At 34.6% G+C, this 19,753-nt stretch overlaps 1 protein-coding gene and 1 long non-coding RNA gene across 3 annotated transcripts in view; one reads left to right on the forward strand and one right to left on the reverse strand.

Moving 5' to 3' along the window:
• Positions 1–19,753, forward strand: part of LOC111507309 (kinesin-like protein CG14535) — a 306,053-nt gene that overhangs the window by 198,331 nt on the left and 87,969 nt on the right. For both annotated transcript variants that reach the window (XM_074183245.1, XM_074183246.1), the window contains one exon: positions 14,455–14,623. In XM_074183245.1, coding sequence (XP_074039346.1) covers positions 14,455–14,623 — 169 coding nt within the window. The remainder of the gene's footprint in view (positions 1–14,454; positions 14,624–19,753) is intronic.
• LOC141485786 (uncharacterized) lies at positions 10,882–11,620 on the reverse strand. The gene is made up of 2 exons (XR_012467454.1): positions 11,296–11,620; positions 10,882–11,209 (listed from the first exon to the last, which is right to left on the reverse strand). It is a non-coding gene; the product is annotated as an uncharacterized lncRNA (long non-coding RNA).

Genomic DNA, 19,753 nt, shown 5'->3' on the forward strand with positions numbered 1-19,753 from the left:
GAACTGTCAATGAAATGTGCTAATTTTTAGGAAAACAATTTTTCGCTTTTGCCTGGAGAACTTAGGAAGAAAGGAAGAAAAAATCAAAGCATTCATCCGAAACAACATTTTCGAAATATATCAATATTGAATCACACTGAAATTACTTTATTTCATTCAGTTTGTACTTCAAACATTCACATTGGAATTTAAACAGACGTCATTCGCCAGAACGCTACACAAAGTATTATATGAAAAGTTTTCATATGAAATTCGACATATATGAGGTTTCAATCTCCAGGTGTATTTCAAAGTTTCGGGTGAAAACACTTGTAATGCTCAAGTGCGATCTCTACGATGTCAGCCGTAAGCTTATTAGGCATAACATAAGGAAGAGGCCCTCACAAGCGACCCCCTCGAAATAGGGGTCAACGGCAAGTTGGTGGGACCCAATTCCATGAATTGCAAATTGACGACGACCACTACGGCGAGAGAGTACACGGCGAGAATGTGGTGTGAAAAACTTGTGGAGTAGCCACCTTCCCCATCAAAAAGCTGAGGAATTATGTTGCCTATCTTCGGGGGCAGGGTTATTTGTTCTTTCCCATCATGTTAACAAACTGGCAGAAGTAGCAGTCTACCACCCGTTGAAGTAGTGGGATTATGAGACATTCTCGACGAAATGTCATAGTGGAGGAGTGTACGATATCGATTCTGAAGCCGATAGCAAAGTGACGTGTTCTAGGAATAGTCATCTAATATATTTTTTCTACTTTATTTGGCCTAGTTGTTTGATATTCAGTGACTCACTTATAGAAACTTCGTTTCTCTGAAGGTTGAACTATTTTCGTAAGGATAACAGTCTTATGTATTATTAATTATGTATTCTGAAGAACAAAATAATTTTGAGTATTGCGAGCAGCAATTCTTTCGGATCACAGTGAAATATTAGTCTACCGAAGTCGCATGATCGACTGTTATAGACACCAGGTGCAGTGCCTGCCTTAAGGCGCCTGAAACCCTTGTGCAACTGCTGTCGATATGTTGAGCATATGCGAACTCAGCGTTTGTGATGTGGATTTGAAATAAATGATCTAGTTTACTGTGGGATGAATGGAGCAAGTCTCAAGTTCAAACATTACATTGCCTAGTCGCCTGCCATCTCCCCACCCCCCCAAATTCTAGCCGATTGAACTCTAGCTCGCTCACTTGATCCTTAGTCTTTGTTCGTGTCGGTCCGTGTATACGAAACAATAATAGACCATTCAGCAACGTGTCAACGTGAAATTTTTGGTGAAACTCGAGACCTATAAGCAATCTCATCGATCCCAATCACCAAACAGTTAGTTTCCAAGCACTCTCCGCGAGCGACAGAGAAGAAAGCAACCAAAGTTGTGCAAGAACAAGTCGTGGATGCTTCATCAAGACAATTCTCCTGTGCACACTGCACTGACTTTCAAATTGTTTTCGGTCAAACATGGGATTTATGTGTTGGAAATCCACCTTATTCACTAGATCTAGCTCCATGTGACTTTCATGTTCCCAAAAGTGAAGACAGCATTGAGAGGAACCAAGTTTGATACAGTTCAAGCTGTGAAGATTAAAAGTGTCGAAGACTATGAGTATTCTACTAGAATATGGCGTATAAACAGAGGCACAGTAAAGGTGTGGTGGAAGGGAATATATTGAATGGAAGAAGAAAGTTGTGAAGAAAAAAAATATACCAAAAATCCTGTTATTTATTAGCCATATCTCCTATATCCTTTGTAAATTGTTAAGACGGAAGAGTTCAAACATTATTCACGTCCAAAAAATGTTTCGAAAGTAATGAAAGAGATATCAAAGTTCGTCTTCAAAGTATTTTTTTATTGCGACGACAGGTTCATCAAGAAAAACATTTATTCACGATCACAATATCATGCCCTTTGAAAATGTTTTCAACGACTCCTCTGACTCAAATAGTTTATTTCTTCTGGCCAGTTTCAACTTCGCGCTTCTTATTGTTCCCGAACTTCAAAGTGCTCAATTTTAAACAAAAGTAAATATCAAAACACAGGATGTCCTCTCTCGAGTAGAGACAAAACAATAAATAGTGTGACAAAAGAATAACACGTCTCTGTATTGTATCGTCAAAAGACGTCGGCATCGGCATCTTCGGCGTCTTTTTCTGACACGGTTCAGATGTTGCTAGACGCCCGAAGTGGTGGATGTCTCATTTTCTGGATTGACCTTACAGTTCAGACAGGGATTTTAAATGGCAAGCGAAGGAAGACGTTGCTAATTCGCCCTTGAGAATACACCTATGTGATAGGGGTAGGGTTCTGGAAAGGTTATTCGTTTCGTTAGGAAGTATTTATGTCTTTCGACAGAACATGCTAACCAATAGTCCCCGGGAAGAAATTATTTGATGTTTTGAAGGTGACAATTTTTCTGATGAATAGTAACATTCCATATACCAACTGAAAAATAATGAACTATAGTGTTATTTATTTGCAGTACCCTTTATATTTAACAAAAAAAAATGTTTATTAGTTGACCCGGTAAGCTGCATACCTGCTTACAATCAATAAATGTTGTGTTATTAGCCTAATTAAATTAACTTTTTTATATTGTGTTTGTAAAATAAGAAGTTGGACCATACTAACACGGCCAGTCATGCCAGACCATTTTAATACTCAGCAGTAAATTATGTGTCAATAAAAAGTAGATGAATTTAAAAAGAGTTGAAAGTATATTCTATACCAACTTAGTACACAAATGTCTCAGTAGATTTTATCTGGCAAGCAGTAGAACAATAGCTCGAGAGTGAAGACACTGAATACGGCGTTCCTTTTGTACGATTTCTTCTTCATCTGCAGTGGATTGATTCTCAATATTCTGCATTGTAATTGCATTACGGCTCCGTTGTGAAAGATTTATCTTCTCGCTCGCGGCTTATAGACACGCCTTTAGAATCTATTATACAGCCAAACATGAGTTTGGTGAATAGGAGACCAATCCATCAAATCAACCTGATAGGTAGACATGGAAATTCTGGTTTAAAATGTATCTATTAACGTATTCCAAAAACACTTTATTGTGAGATTTTCACTAAATTGTTTTACAAAAACGCAACACGTGTTTCGCCATACAATGGCTTCATCTGGCGTGTCTTTCAACTAGTTCTACACATTCAATACTAAATATATATATAGTTTATGGAGTACCTGAAATCAAAGTACCTGTAAACGAAGTACCTGAATTTTAAGTAGCTGATATTTTACCTGAGTTTCTAACGAATTAAATTACCTGCACTTATGTTCCATTTTCACATTTGAAAAAATATATTCAGTAACGGAGAGTTATTGAGTTCTAATTGATCATTCAGTAAATTACCCGAATTCCTGAATCTATTGATTTCTAAACATTCTAGATGATTAAGTTTCAAACTCTTCTCTTCTAAATGTAACACCTCGTACTCATGATTGAACTCATGTTCTTCTGCTAAAAGATGGTTTGCAAATGTAGAATTGGTCTTTCTATTTACAAAACTACTCCTATGTTCTTTAATTCGTTGGAAAAATGTTCTTCCTGTTTGGCCAATATACAGTTTTGGACAAGAGCCACAAGTCAGCTTATATACTCCTGATCTATTCGACACCAAAGTTTTGTCCTTATTGTTTTTAATAAATTTACGTAATTTAACGTAGCTTATAGAACGAATAATAACCTGTAAGTGTAATAAGCAATTACAATGTGTGTTAAATACTAAAGGCAACTTTCGTATTCATTTGATAAGTATGTCATGATGTAAATATAACACTGATCACCATACTCAAAATTTCCATCACATAATGTGTGTACTTTCCAAGTCGAAAATATGATTAAGATTATGTTACTTTTACACAAAGTCGGAAATTGGAACTCGCCCTACATATTATGGAAACGTGATTATGATGCCGTTCACATATTATTGACATATTATTATTATACAGGAAAATGTTCACCTGGTACGAGTTTCTTGATATCCTTAAAATGGGGTTAAGTCCCACTTTCTGGGAAATATTCATGAAACCTACCCTCCGAACCGCCACTGCCGCCTCTCCTCAGCACCCCCTTTTCCTTCTGAGATTCGGCAGTGCAGCTGCGGTGATTTATGGGCAGCAGGTCGCTGCTGTCTCCGCCGACATTATGCAAAGTTCCGCTGATGTTTCTACCACTGCCGCCCTTTTATCCCTCCGTTGGACGCCTTCTTTGATGCATTGCCAGCACCTCGAGTCCCTCCACGTGCCCCAAAGCGGGACGCGATTCCAAAATGCACGCGCGAGATTACGATTTTGAATATTTTCAGCTACTGTTTATAGTTTTCTGGAAGTATTATCAGCGAGCGTGGGGGAGACAGACGCGCCTTTTTATCACCTCGCCGTTTATTTTCGGTTTTGGAATATTTTTCAGGACGTGAAGGGCGGTAGATTAGGGTCGAGAGAAAGGGGTGTTAGAAAGTTGCCCGATGAACATTTTATTTGTGCTCATATGACGTTAGACGTCTGCAAATGAAACAAATAACATCCGAACATTTATGCTCGTATTGAAATTATTATTGAAACGATATATACTGATGACAATGTTATAGAGTGTGTATGATACAAATCAAAAAGGAAAGAATCTGTAGGCGGACACGTGTTTCTGGCAAAGTGCAAAGATGGGCAACACCTGGTTATCAAAAATTGAAAACATCACGTATTCACGGTGTCACCAACAGGAGTCAATCGCAAATTTGTGGTTCAGATAGGTCTTCTAAATGATTTATCGGAAATAGCACTCAAAAATAGGTAAACCATCAGTATGATGCAGTCAAAGACAAGGATGGGCAACACGTTGTTGCCAAAAGAAGTAAAAATTTACGTAGTTATCAGCAGAAACCAGCCGTACATTTGTGTATATGTCCGATACTCGATATTCTTCATATCTGTATGATTTCCTGGACCTGGATGTCACACAGGTAGTAGTATTCTTATGAACAGAAGATCTATTTACCAAAACACAATTGTATTTCTTTTGACAACCATGAGTTGCCATACTTGCACTTGCTGCACCATACTGATGATAGTTTACCGTTTTTTTAATGCTATGTCCAATAAAATAATCTCTTGGATATTACATGTACTCCAAAACTATATTAAATAATTTCGGTGCCAAAGAGCAATATTAAAACACTTGATGAAGCTTGCTAAACACGTGTTGCGGTTTTGTAAACCGCCCATTGAAAATCTCACAATGACGTGTTACGAAAAATGAAAATTAAAACTGTCTATGTTTTATACCACTTGTATTTGTAACTAACGTTTCCGCAGTACGCGTTTGAAAATGTCATTTTAGGATGAAACTAGTAACGTTAGTTACAAATACAAGTCGTATAAAAACCAAATTAGCATCTTCAGGATATGACCAAAAGGTACTGAAAGCCGTCCTAACTTGTTAGGCAGAATTAGAATCTCCGACGTGAAATGACTAAAATTGAAACACTTATTCCACATCAGAACTGATACCTAGGAAGATTGATAATAGAAAATATTATCCATGAAAATTTTTTCCAAAAAAAATTATCCTATCAAATTTGTCTATTTCTAGTCATGTGTGTCGAAATAACCAATGAAACCATCATTACACTGATAACTACCCATGGATAGTTTTCACGGGTAGTTATCACTTATGTCATGACATTGCTAAGCAACCAACACAATAAAGTTGTTTGACATTTCAGCAATTCAATTTATTTCGAAAATGTCACTTCCTCGCTTTGGTGTTCAAAATGATGCGGCAATTGACAAAATCATTGAAGAAAATACACCAAAAAATACTGTCAATAGTAAAAAATACACTTGGAAAATATTTATGGAGTTTTGTGACGCCAGAAAATATGAATTGGATGGAAATCGTACTCTCGAAGAGCTTGCATTAATACTCAAGGATTGGACGATTAATATGAGAAAAAAGGATAGCACAGAGTTTAAGGAGGCTACTGTTAAAACCGTATGGAATATAACAAGCAAATTATTACAAGAAAAGTATTACAAGGAGTATAATATCATGCTAGACCCCTTTAAAAGTGTTGAATTAAACAAGCGCGGAATGCACGCGACGCAGCACGAAGAAATTTACAAACAGATCCCACTAAACGCAAAACAAGCTCAGTACCATTAACTTCAAATGAAATGAGTAAAATTATAAACTTTTGGGATGAAAATACCCCTATAGGACTCCTACGCAAATTTTATCACATAGCAGCGGTGGAATTGGCTTGGAGAGGTGGTGAAGGTGCTGCTTGCTTAGTTGATTATTTTCATATCGAAAAGGACAACAATGGATCTCCAACTAATAGGATAGAATATAATCCAAGTTTCAGTAAAACCTGCCAAGGGGGTTCAAAGAACTGCGCCTCTAGCAAATGGTTAGTTCAAAATAGTGATAACAATGCTTGTCCTGTCAGATTATTCATTAAATTATTATCAAAACGAGGCACAAATATCAAGACAAATAGACTATTTTTAAGGCCAAATCGTCACTGGAAGACAGGAAGCGATAACTGGTATGACAATATGCCTCTGGGTAGAAATATAATCAACGGAGGGACGAAATCTTCTGCTGAAGCAATTGGCTTGGATACGAAACAGAGGAAAATAACCAATCACTCTAATAGAGCAACTGCCGTCAGTCAACTAGCTAAGAGTGGATTTCAAGAACAGCAATTGTTGAAAATTACTGGGCACAATAATGGAAATTCCATAAAACCTTATTTGAATATTGATCAGGAACATCATAACCAAATAATCAATAGTATGCGTGGAAACACCTATGCAGTAACCGAGGCAAATACAGCAAGATCAACGGAATATCATTATACGAATTGTTCTTTTAATAACTGTGTGTTCAATAAATAATTTTGTTCGAATTGCAAAAAATTTTCTCACCGAATATCCCTCGAACATTGATAAATAACTCATAATTTTATCACAACTTCCTCAAGCACGTTATTTTAGGTAACACCCCTCCGCCTTCGGCGTCGGGATGTTACCAAATAACGTGCTTTCGAAAACTGTGATAAAATTATTTCGTTAGTTATCAATGTCCTTGGGATATTATAGCTGATAATAAAACATTTTGCACACTGATAACTTTACTAGACATGCGTTTCCTCAGTCGAACTGGTACATTAAATTATTCTACAATCCATATTTGTAATGGTAGTGACAATACATTGTAGAATAATTTGATGTGTCACTTCGACTGAGGAAGCTACTGTCTAGCGAAACACGTCTCTAGTTATCTTGGTGTTATTGATTTTCCTCAAGTAACGGGGCAGTGTATTAATAATAAACTATTAATTTCTGTTAGTGGTAATCTAAATAATTTCCACGTTATAATTCACTCCGGAAAGGAAATAATTAATATGAAATACGAGAAATGGATCCTGTAAATTGTAGTTATGGTGTGTATTTCCAGTTGTATGTAATATACTTATCGCAAACATAGTAATTGGCATGTTGCAATGTAACAAATATGCAAGCCGTTATCGCATTTTTGTTGCACACGCACGAAAACGAAAGAATACAATTCAAAAACAGAAATTAAATGCGTTTTCTCGATCAAAAACAGGAGATTTATTACCTAGTCTGTTCAGGTTTTTGCTTAATTCGCTGTTTTAGCATGTAACATGCTACTTCCATAAAATATTCTCACTGTCAACGAGGTAACGAATGTGATTCCTGTGATAATTCGTGAGTGCAAAAAGAATCCGCGTGGAAGGAATATGAGAAATCCATCTTTTTTGACGGGGTTAATGGCCGTAAAGCCATTGCTGTGGTTGGATATTATACACCGATGGTATAAAACTGACATTCTGGTTGTCTTCAAACAATATTTCAGTTCATTTGTTTTATATTTGACTTTGGACACACCTCTTACTACATTTTGGCTTGATCTCTTACGATCATTTTCATATTATGGTTGAGATGAAAAATAATTCAAATTTTCGAATTCGAAGACCTTTCGTATCTTTAGAGTCATCACATCATTATGCACAAAACTTACACTACGCTAGATACTTAACTTTCTATTGCTCTATCTATATATTGTCAGATCAAAAAAACCATCCAACATAAATAAGGATTATCAACAATGTTACTTCTATTTTCACCTGTATCACTATTATAAATCGCTAAGAACATTCAGATCTTTGGTTTTTTCCATTTGATTATTTACTTGGAATCTAACGCTTGCAATTCTTGAACACGTATGTGAAACAGTTTTCTACAAAATAACGAATTCGGTTCAATGATCCAATATTATACGAGTAATTGTAGATTTTACTGATTAATCGCAGCATTTATTTATATAGAGTGAAGAAAACTCCATCTTCTGAAAGTTTCAATGTTTCTATTATTCTGTCGTGAAGGTTTTTCAATGATTTTTTTCTCTCTCGATCAAATCACTTCAACGTAAAAGTGATATGGCACATTATACGTGAAAGGTTCTCATAATACGATCAATTTCGTTCTAGTTCGACGAATGGGTTATCAAAACAGAGAAATATCGTGACGGCATAATACCCTTAAGAATAAAAATCTAGATTATAGCTTTTCTATGAGGTCGTTGATACCATATAAATGGGCGGTTTATGAAATTCGTATTAGGTAATTTGGACACGCGAACAAATACCAACATAAATAAACTGTATAGAACGCACAATGGGATACCTGGAGATGGTTCGCGGTTAGGGGTGCATTAACACCTCAATTCAGCAGACAGCAGAATGTATCCATTTATATGCACTTTATTTTGATTCGAATTAATGAGCTGTCTCAAAAGCCCCACGCTTGCTGAGAGGATTCTCATATAATAATGGTGATGGCACTGGAGGCAGTAGAGAAATATACAAATGATTTTATCTACTTTCTACAGTTTTTTTTAACAGATTTTTCCACTTACGATTTGTTTACTCTGCACGGAAATGGCGAATTTGAATTGAATCATTATCAAATGTTCTTGTTACCTACTGAATAAAGACGTATTCCAAAAGACATACTCTAATGTGAGATTTTCAATTGTTTACAAAACATCTCACATTGAAGTGTATATTCTTGAATACATTAAAATGAATTTTCATCAAGTATCGGTTCTGTCTATCATACGTACTGAATAAAGGAAATTTCGAGTTATGCGAGCTAAGATTGAATAAAGTTTTTTCTAACAGTTGTCATAAAATATGAGGAATGACATACTGGAATCGAACATTCAATAAAATCTGTTGTAATAAATAGATAAGCTCATGGCACTATTTTTTCATATTCAAATAGGATCCAGAAAAATAGATTTATAAATAAAACATAAGCAGATACAAGAAAATATAGAAAACGTCAACACAGAAAAAATGTAAAAGGTATAATATCTTTCACACACCTTAAAGACTTTCTACCCTCGAAACAACTACGACAAATGAATTCTTGCCAAGTTGAAAAATACTGTATACCTTTCTCAAGAAATGTCATGAAAAAACGTAGTTTTAGTGTATTTCATAAAGATTAAAAATTGGGCACATTTCTGACATGAAATTACGTTTCTTGTCAAGATAACAGAAAGTGAAAACATTCATACGATTTGTTAATTCTCCTGTGATTATAAAAAAAGGCGTCAACCGTTTCTTGTTGGGTAAGTAGGTAAAATGATCCATAACTTACATGAACACATCATAACTCAACAAACGTACTTCGTTTATTTTCATCCACAAGTAAGCCACTTTATTGTAAAATATATGGTCTCTGACATTTGGTGTTATTATGATGCTACAAATAATATTAAAAATTTTCAACACCTTAAATACATTCTTTCCATTAAGTAAATATGATAAAGTTTACGTATTCTTTATATAACGCTCCAAACGATAAATAACGTCATTTATAAGATGAATATTTGGAAGTTGAAAAATTAATTGCCTACCAAGCACTTGGATAGAGTCCTAGCACCACACCCTTTCCAAAATCCTTACACTTTACGCCCTCTTCCCCCTCCTCAAATCTCGGGACACATTTGACTAATTAATTCGGTCTATTAATGACACATAATTTTCGTTCTCCGTGCCAACACATTGATTAACCGCTCGATCTCAACTCAACCCTCAGAAAAGGTGGAATTGTTTTGAATAATACATGGAGGATAATGGGTAAAAAGGGAGTTCCACACGCGCTCGAAGAAGCCTAGAGAACGAGTGATCCATCAATTTGCACTTGACACTATCACCACCTGAATCGAAGACACAAAAATCGAAGTCGTGAATGATCATCGTGGGTTTGGAGTCTAAACGGAAATGTTTGTTAGCATCCGTTTTTCTCGAAGGAGTTCTGGTGAAGTCTTCATTAGAATAAATTTCAGTTTAACCTGATAAAACTGAGAAAAAAATTGATGATATCACAAGTTAATCAATAAAGTTGAATTCAATAATTGAATGGAGCTGACCAATGCTCGATGAGTCTACGTATCAAAAATTTCTGATGCAGCACACTGTAAAATTTACTGCCTCCACAAATGCCCCACCAGCTTTTCAACAGTGGAGACGGGAGTGAGTATAAAGAAAGAAGAAAGGAGTAAATTAATTTGCGAATATTTTATTGATGATTGTTATGGGAAAGAGAGCGTCGTTCAAAAATAAAGAAAGTCAATAATTTTTTTTTAACAATAATATAAGGTAAAGAAAAATTGTAACGAAGATTGTCAGTTCTAACTTCTGTGACCAATCTTTAACATTTGATTTATTCACAAGGAAAAATAAATGATATTAAAATGAAGGATTTTGTCTACCCTCTAGTATGCATGCCGTCGGTTCACAGTTGTTCAAAGGTAGCAAAGTTTTTTAAAATTTCAACACAATACATTAAACTGATATAATTGTTACTAAGTAAAAGTAGATACTTTTCAGCTAGATGAAGTGGGTTACGCAGTAACGCTGACAGTTTTGGTAGTGTTACTTCTGTGATGCCAATACGTTCCGTTCAGACCAAAATGAACAATAAAGAGGAACAATATTACATTCTTTGAGACATGAGGCTTACGATCATCCGCTTTATATCGCTACCATATCATGGTGAGTCATTTAAGAGTCCAAGAAATGGAGATTCGTTAACCGCTATTCTCAAAGTTGGGGAGATTTTGAGGGCGTTATCAGTTAGCAACGAACAGGCAAATGGAAAATGAAGGCCTAAAAATTCATACATGTCTGAACATAATTTTTTTTTGCAAGCAAAAAGGTCGTATCATGAAAAAAAACAAAATGTTTGCTCATACCTGAGATGGAGTGTGGCCTTTTGAGATGTCCGAGTTCTTCGACAAGGTAAACTTCAATTTGAAAGTTTCGAGTAATTCCTACATAAATCCTACGACAGTAGATAATTGATTATCTTCCTTGAGATAAATCAATTGTCGATTCAGAAATACTTTGAAACCTTCTTTCAAATCCTCAAAATTGCGATGTTCTCCCGTGTCTGGTCCAACACCAAAAAAAGAAGAAAGAGACGTTTTCTTTCTGAAGTTTCCAAATGTCGAAATGACATGAACTGTCTTAAAAGACAGATGAATTATTTGTAGAAAAAACGATATCTTATAAATACACTTTGTGAATCTGCCGATTCCAGCAAAGACTCGTTTCATATTCCTGGCATATACAGGGTCATAATAAATCGTAATAGGAAATGAAATATTTTTGTTATATTTTAAGTAAACTATGAACTATGTGGACCTTTATAGACTTTCCTTTTCTCCATTATAAGATCTACTGGAGGTTTATTAAAAATTGAGGTAGTGATTCTGAAACCGTAACAGATTTTATATCAGAAATGGTTATCAAAACCAAGTCACGTGTTTCATCTACACAACAGCTTTCTATTTGCAGAAGTGATTCATTACTGCTGTCTTGCCCTTTTGAAGACGAATACATACACTTCTCTCTCATACTTCAACTTTAAGCCTTTTCAAGCTGAACTATTTGTTTTTTTACCAGACAACTGAAATAAAGTTATTAAAATTTTTTTTTGTTTTTTTCTTTCAATGATCCATGAGCAGATTAAAATCCTCATTGAATGTTTTTGTTGAACGATCTAGAAACAAAATTAGATTTACTAGTGAAAAATTCTCCGTCTATTGAACACCAAATCTGATCAAACAACGAATATCGAACAAAATACGAATTCAAAACTCTTTTATTGGCGAAGCTGCCAACTCTAATTCAACTCAGGCCAATTTTCACTTTCTTTGACTTCTCGTATTCTTGTTGCACAACTACGGGAAACTTTATACCTCCGCTGTCACTACAACTGAAAAGTTCCGTAGAATTGAAAGATTGATGTAGTTCGAACGTTCTCCGGCTTAAAATCATACGGGATTTCTTGGCTTCCATCAAGATGGAGGAAACATAAGTGCTCTTGTTTGATATGGAACACGGAACAGATAGAAGACACCGAAAGAAGGAACAAATTGCCACACTGATTCACATAACCTCACAACAGTCTTCCATTTCAAACTCCCCACTAAATACTAACACTATTTGATACGATCTACACAATCCCAATATCGCAATCGAAACTTTTTGGTATGAGACATTTTTTATTCTGAGGACAGAAAAGTGTTTTTTGTATAATTCAGTGTTCATATGAAAGTATTTGTTTCGAAAGAATTTTTCTCACGTGTAATTCAATGTTCATATGAAACTAACTGTTTTTTGTCTGAAAGTTACCGACTTCCTTGCGTGATCTACACATCTCTATGAATAGTGGAGTTTGAAATGGAAGACTGTTGTGAGGTTATGTGAATCAGTGTGGCAATTCGTTCCTTCTTTCGGTTTCCTGTATGTGCTCAGTGTATTGGCGAGTTTTATTTGATTTACATATTTATAAGAATGATTTGGCATCACTGACCGCGTTAGTATGGCCTGACTTCGTACTTCACAAGCATAATGTAATGGAGTAACTGAAAATATTGATCTTACATCAGGAACAAAGTAAAATATAATATCTTCTATCGATTGATTTCTTTCAAATGCAGGTGAATAGCGATAACCCTGGAGAATTAAAAATATCATCAGGATTTCCAATTTCACACTTTCTTGCCTCACGACTAGATGCTGCAAAAGGGATTTCCTTCGACGTATTCCCTCTCCCCTCTTCGTCGACGTGCAGGTCGTGACGTCCATACCTAATCCTTTACCGGGTCGGTGTTTGTGGAGGATCCTGTCAAAATATTACATTTTCTCAACTTCCTAATGTGTTATTGCTTCTGCTTTTCCTCGAAGATTTTCTAAGGGATGAAAAGGGGACTGGGATTGAGGTTGTTTTGACTCCCCACGTATGCAATGAAGGGTTCGGTAAATATGCAAAACCGAATTGAGTGTTATCTGTTTTGGTTAACCTGCTAAATTAGATGAGTAAATAGATAGATAGATCAGCTTTATTGTCTTGATTTAAAACATTTTTGTCGAAAATGTCAATAGTCAATTACACGAATAGTATAAATAAAAAAAAAAGTAGGTAATAATTAAATTAACCAAAAAGTCTCGCAAAAAGTCAAGTGCACAAAATTTAATTTGAATATTTCAGTTGGAAAGTTTAAAATTCAAGTGGAAAATATTTCTCTAGGAAACTTATGTAATTTTTTGCAATATCGGTGAATTTTTCCCAATTTCAATCGATATTTCTGTGTTTGAATGTTTTTTTACAGACCGTGAATTTCTGAGTATCGCACAAATTGATTTCTATTGATCGCCCAATTCAGAATAGTTCACTGTGTAATTTTTTCAATATTCTCTACTACAGTAAGTTTTTCATTGTCTTTTCCCGTTTTTTTAGCAACCACAACTGATTGTGAAAGGTGAAAATTTCCTGAAAAGTCCATTAATAGAACTCTGATTTTCTCCACAAAAATTAATTTCGTTCAATATTTGAGTTTTGAATGTTTTCAATTTTTATCAGCCGGAGATGTAGTTGTTTTTCGGGTGAAAATTTATGGAATCTATACCTTCTTCAACTGAGAAATAGATTGTGGAAATATTTTTTAAAAAACGTTAGTGAATTGAATTTTGTGTATCTAGGTTATTCACACTCACTCATGGTAAATTTGCTGTGTTCATCCTGCATAAATCCTGCTCGTTACAAAAAATTAAAATGTTTCTGAATAGTTATATACACATAGCTATAAAGTACCTGTGTGGAAACAAAATTTGAAAAGTCTTCAGTATTCCAGAAGACCTGGAGAATATTTCACTTCCATTTCTGAACTTTTTGTATTCTTTTGCATTATTTTACCATCATGTATACATATAGACATACAGATCAAACATGTCATTTCCTTAGATGAATATTGTGACAAATTATCAGACGAATCTACCCTTTTATTTCGTCAGTACTATTTTTGATTGTTAATTATCCTGTAAAGTCATAATTTCTTTTTTTACAGGGCGGCCCAAAAACTGAACCTTTCTGCATCACCCCATCGAAAGAAGCGTTATAGCTCCGATGATGTAGATAGCACAGGATTCTGTGGTGTTATTCAAAGAAATCCTCCGCCAGTGCCACCTGCCTTACTGCGAAGAATAGGAGTTAAAGAAGTGACTGGTGTCGGAAAGGTGAGTGATGGAAAAACGTAATTGTACAGGCGAATCAATACCCAGTAACCAAAGTTCATAAGTTATAAGAAGCATCAAGTAGGTAATATTTCTCAAAAGTGCTCACCTACTTCGACCTGTAAGATACAAATTGATTGATAATATATTAGACTGAGACCAAATTTTTGAATGACACAGGAGATGAATTTGAAGTCGAAAACCAGTATAAAGCAGCCTACTATATCTCCTGATTTCTCGTCCAAACGATTGGGATAAATGGTTCACCTTTCGAATATTTAGGTAATCTATCATTTAAACTCATTATCGAGACTTCCACCTGATCAATTGTCAGTTGATATTGTTAGATTTGGGACTGACTCATCTCAATAATGATATATCACAAGTATGGTAGTTCTGTTAAAGTGAGGCAGTGATTCGAGTAATTATATTAATTGAATATTCGAAAAAAAAATAACACAAAATCTCAACATTTGTTCATCATTTCATTGCCATGAAGAGAATAATGAAAATAAAGTGAACCAGATTGATTTCTATGTTTCCGTTAATGGTAAATCATATTGGAAATCATATTGGGTCTCAATGCAATAAAAAATAGGGATCATCAAAAGTGTCTGCATTTTTGCTCAACCTCTGTCAAATTCTGCTTCCTTTGTTATTTTGAAATATTCACCATTCGCATCCCTTTCCAGTCATCTAGAAAGCGGTTGGGGTTCATGACATTTGTCTTGAATAATGTGTATTTTGTATTTATTTATTTAATAGGCAAGCCTAATATACAAAAAAAGAAAAATTACAAATTCATAAATATCTCACGACATTAACTATGTAAATATAATAACATTTTAAAGTACCTTTCAAGGAAAACCAAATATACATACATATATATAGATTATTAGGTTAATTCACATTAAAAAATAAAAAAATTACAAATATCATAATGAGCTGTCACTAATATACTTCTTTAATGATGAATTAAATTGGTTTATTGAATTAGATTCTTTTACAAATTGTGGTAGTTTATTAAATTCGTTCAAGCCTTTATGAAATATACTATTCATTCCAAATTTAGTGTTAGTTTTATTAATGTAAAAATTGTTATTTCTTCTCGTATTGTAATCATGAACTTCATTATTTCTCAATAAGAATTTTTGAAAGTAATTGGGTAGCAATCCTTTATGCAGCTCAAATATAAAGATCATAGTCATATATAATATACGTTCTTCAACTGAAAAGCAGTTTAGACACTGTGTTCAACAGTTTAAGTACTTTTACTTAAAATCCATATTAAAAGCTTCTTCAAGCATAAGTTTATGCTTGAAGAAGCTATTGTATAGCGAAACACGTGACGCGGTTTTTGTAAAACTCTTTTATAGTGGAAATCATACAATAAACTATATTGATTAGTTTTTTTATATATATTCAGGCAAATGAAAGGAATCGTGTATTTCTTGACCACTTGATGAAGTAGAAGATAAAATTAAAAATTATTCTTGTGAGATAAAACGTTCCTAGAGAGAACCTTATCTGATAGTGAAAACTTTGATGAAATGAGGCTGTTTCAAATCTGTCAGTAAATTTCCACCATTTCACGGAAATTGGGAAACTTTCGAAGAAAGGAAAAAAATCAATGAAAACTCTACAAACATATGTCCACTTTTCTTATTCATTTTGTACTCCAAATATTCGTTATGGAATTGAAACAGATGTCAGTCAATCTCTTACAGTCTCAATATCAAATGACTCATTTAGGGTTTCAACTGCAATGCGCTGTATATACTCTAGAAGTCCTTAATTTGAATGAGCACCACCCCGAAAAAAATCCTTACGACGCATGAAAGCAGAGCAATCCAATATATCATCCCATATTTTTCGAAAAATTCATCACATGAAGTAAAGTAAATGATTCGACATAATCTCGGTAGTTCGGGTCACAGTGAAAGCATGTTGGAAAATGACCTGGGATTAAATGGAATTTCAGTGAGAGGATTGAGTAATATACTACTGGTATATAGAATGGCATGATCCAGATGTGGTTGTCGATTGATTCATGTTGGATGATTGAGTTTTGTTCAAACTTCTCTACTGCCTTTCTTGATTGCAACTTAAATATGCCAAATAAATATATTCATCATTGAGAGTTTTTTATGAGTTTCGAATATTGGAACTAATAAGAATGGAAGATAAATGCTACATGAATATTTGATGAATTTCTCAAAGACAGTATTATGTTTAAATTTATGAATATCTAATGAACCGTATGAAGTTGTAAATATTTCTAAAAATCTATTCAACTCCACTAGAATTTTAAATATTTCAAACGGGCAAGATCATTAGTAAGTTGTAAGTACTTGTAAGAATTTACAAGGTTTTTTAATAGATATTCTGGGAAAGCAAGATTATCTTAAGGTTTCAATACTGTTATTTATGTACAACTGAAATACAGTAAAAAAAAACCTGAACACATGTATGCAACTCTAGCAACAGATAAAAAGCAAGAACACATATTAGCAATAAATGCAAAGTGATGCATGTTTGACACTTGAAAAGTAAAAAATATAAAGGACATCAGAATCGAGTATTTGGGTAGTAAATAATATTTATTATAGAACCTTTGAACAGTAGCCATATATCCATATTCGCTTTTTGGTGAATTTTATATTCACTCTTTCTGTTGAAGCTTAGAATGAAATGAGCGTAGCTGAGAAAATATCTGAAAGAAAACATCTCCTTTCCTTTCAATTATATAAGAATGCATTTCTCACAGAAATAAATTCATTAAAAGCCATTTCTTGAGTTATGAAGGAGCGTTCACTGCCAAAGAAATATTCCAATGCGGCAGACACTATCCAAGAATTTTGCCTTTGTAAGCTATTCAAAATAAAAGCTGGTGAGTTGCCTGAAACAACAATTGTTCCAGAGAATGAATAATTAATTTTTCATACTTGCTATTCTGCACCTTCATGAAAAAGACTCCTTTCAGTTTGTTGATAAAAATTATTTGAATTTCTTTCAATTCTTTCAAAAGGAATATTCTTTATTATGAATTCGACGACCGTTCTTTATTAATTAATGTTTCATTGATGAAAAATGAGAAAGATGTGATTCACGAAGCAAGTATTTAAAAACAATACTGAAACCAAAACCAAACCACTTTTTCCAAACAGAAGAACTGCAAAACTCTACTCGACGCGTTTTACCAACCAAGCCTGGCCTCTTTAGGAAATGAAGTAAACTGTTTATAAATGATATTGGTATTTCCAATATTTCGTCCATTTATATTTATAGACATTTTTTTCAACAATGATAGTCTGAACACCAAACATTCACGATTCATTTGAAGGCTTGATCCTGGAAAAATCACTTCAGAGAAAAATACTATGCTATATGCTAGCATATTCCTGATGCCTTCATAGCTTTATCCAAATTCTTACTTTGACTCGCACTATACTACTGCCATGTCGCCGGTATGAAGAGGCTAATCTTTTATTTGTCTTCGAAAGTTTCTCTACCAGTTCATTAAGGCATTGTTTGTAGTGGCCGTCCCGGACAATTGACCCGTTTCATGCGAGAACGCATCCACTATGGGGGCCAGTCTCTGTGTAGCTCATATCACTAGAGCACAGAACCGGCTTCATGATTTATAAGTTTGGAATTATTCTTATTTCATTTGGGAACTTTTTTGGCAATTGACTAGATTATATACCGGGGAACACACACGGAAAAACTTTTATAAAGGCGCCGACTGAGAAGAGAACTGGAAAACTGCCTCAACAAAGAAGAGATCGGCTCAGAACAATTACAGGGCTATTCACTCGTCATTGTCCATTGAGAGAACACCTAAACAAAATATGGCTGTACGACATGGCAACGCAATGAAGAGACAGAAATAGCTCGTTATATTTCATGCAAATGTGAGGCTTTGGATCACAGGAGGCAAACAATTTATGGACAACCCAGAAGAATATGACATACATCCAGCAACGGACCTGTATAAAATAGTGCAGGACAGACAGGGCAGATTGTTGGAGTGAATATTAGAAAGTGGATACTCAAGAGATGAATGTGAAATGCAGTAAAAACATATTTTCAAAAATCAAGCATTTTCAGTTGAATATCAATAAAACGCAATGGTGAGTCCATTGGTGAGGCCAACAATTCCAGAAGAATGATTACAAAGTTGGGAAGTAGATTTAGATCAGATCTAGAAACATCAACAGCAATGAGCCCAACCTATCAAGTCAAACTGACAAGGGTATTAGGTTGATACCTTTGTCATATCCAGCATGTTAGATTCACGAGATGAATGTAGGATGCAATGCTACTAAGTTTAGATACCGAAAGTGGTATAACTTGGTTTTTAAATGAGGGTGACAATTGGTGTATCAGGTGTAGAATAAAAATTTCAGCAAAGTAGTAGTTACAACATTGAAAAAGAAAAAGAAGTCGGAAAGCTCAGTGAACTTCATCCCTGACAAATTATCATTGAATATCTTCACCAAGAATGATGGTTTGTTTGAAGGTGATTGACAATGTTTCGTGATGAATTTCACTAGTTCGGACTTCCATTGTCTATTATATAAAATGATTTGAAATCCCTGAAACAAGTAAAAAAGAATAATTAAAAAGAGAATAGTTGAAAATAACAATTATATTAAGCAACAATAAACCTGAAATGAAATGATAGTGAAATAACCTGCAAGTAAAAATATAATAATTGAATAAATAAAAATTAAAGGAATGCAAAAAGAAAATAATAAAAAATAAAAAAATAAAAAAGTGTAGAGATTCCAAGTCACGTTAGTTCACGACGTTTCGATTGTTGGTATCTACAATCGTCTTCTGGTGATGACTGGACTGATTCCTCCGAGAGATGACTATTTTATAGGTCGTTGAAATACTTTCACTTCCTCTACTTTCCATTTTCCGCTTCACTGATTCCGTGAGAGATGACCGATTTGGCGGGAGTTGGTCATTTTTCGTTTGATGATGGGTTTCCATATGTTTCGTATATCTACGCTGGCCTGGCAGAATACGTTGTTGGACAACATGTATGCGGCTTCCTTAAATTTTCTCCTGAACCAATGTTCCTCTCTGTGCAAGATCTCAGCTTGGGACCACTCGATGTTGTGT

The sequence above is a fragment of the Leptinotarsa decemlineata genome, unplaced genomic scaffold (assembly GCF_025532065.1).
Source record: "Leptinotarsa decemlineata unplaced genomic scaffold, Ldec_3_MD MMD2_tig00026336_RagTag_RagTag, whole genome shotgun sequence".
Lineage (NCBI taxonomy): Eukaryota > Metazoa > Arthropoda > Insecta > Coleoptera > Chrysomelidae > Leptinotarsa > Leptinotarsa decemlineata.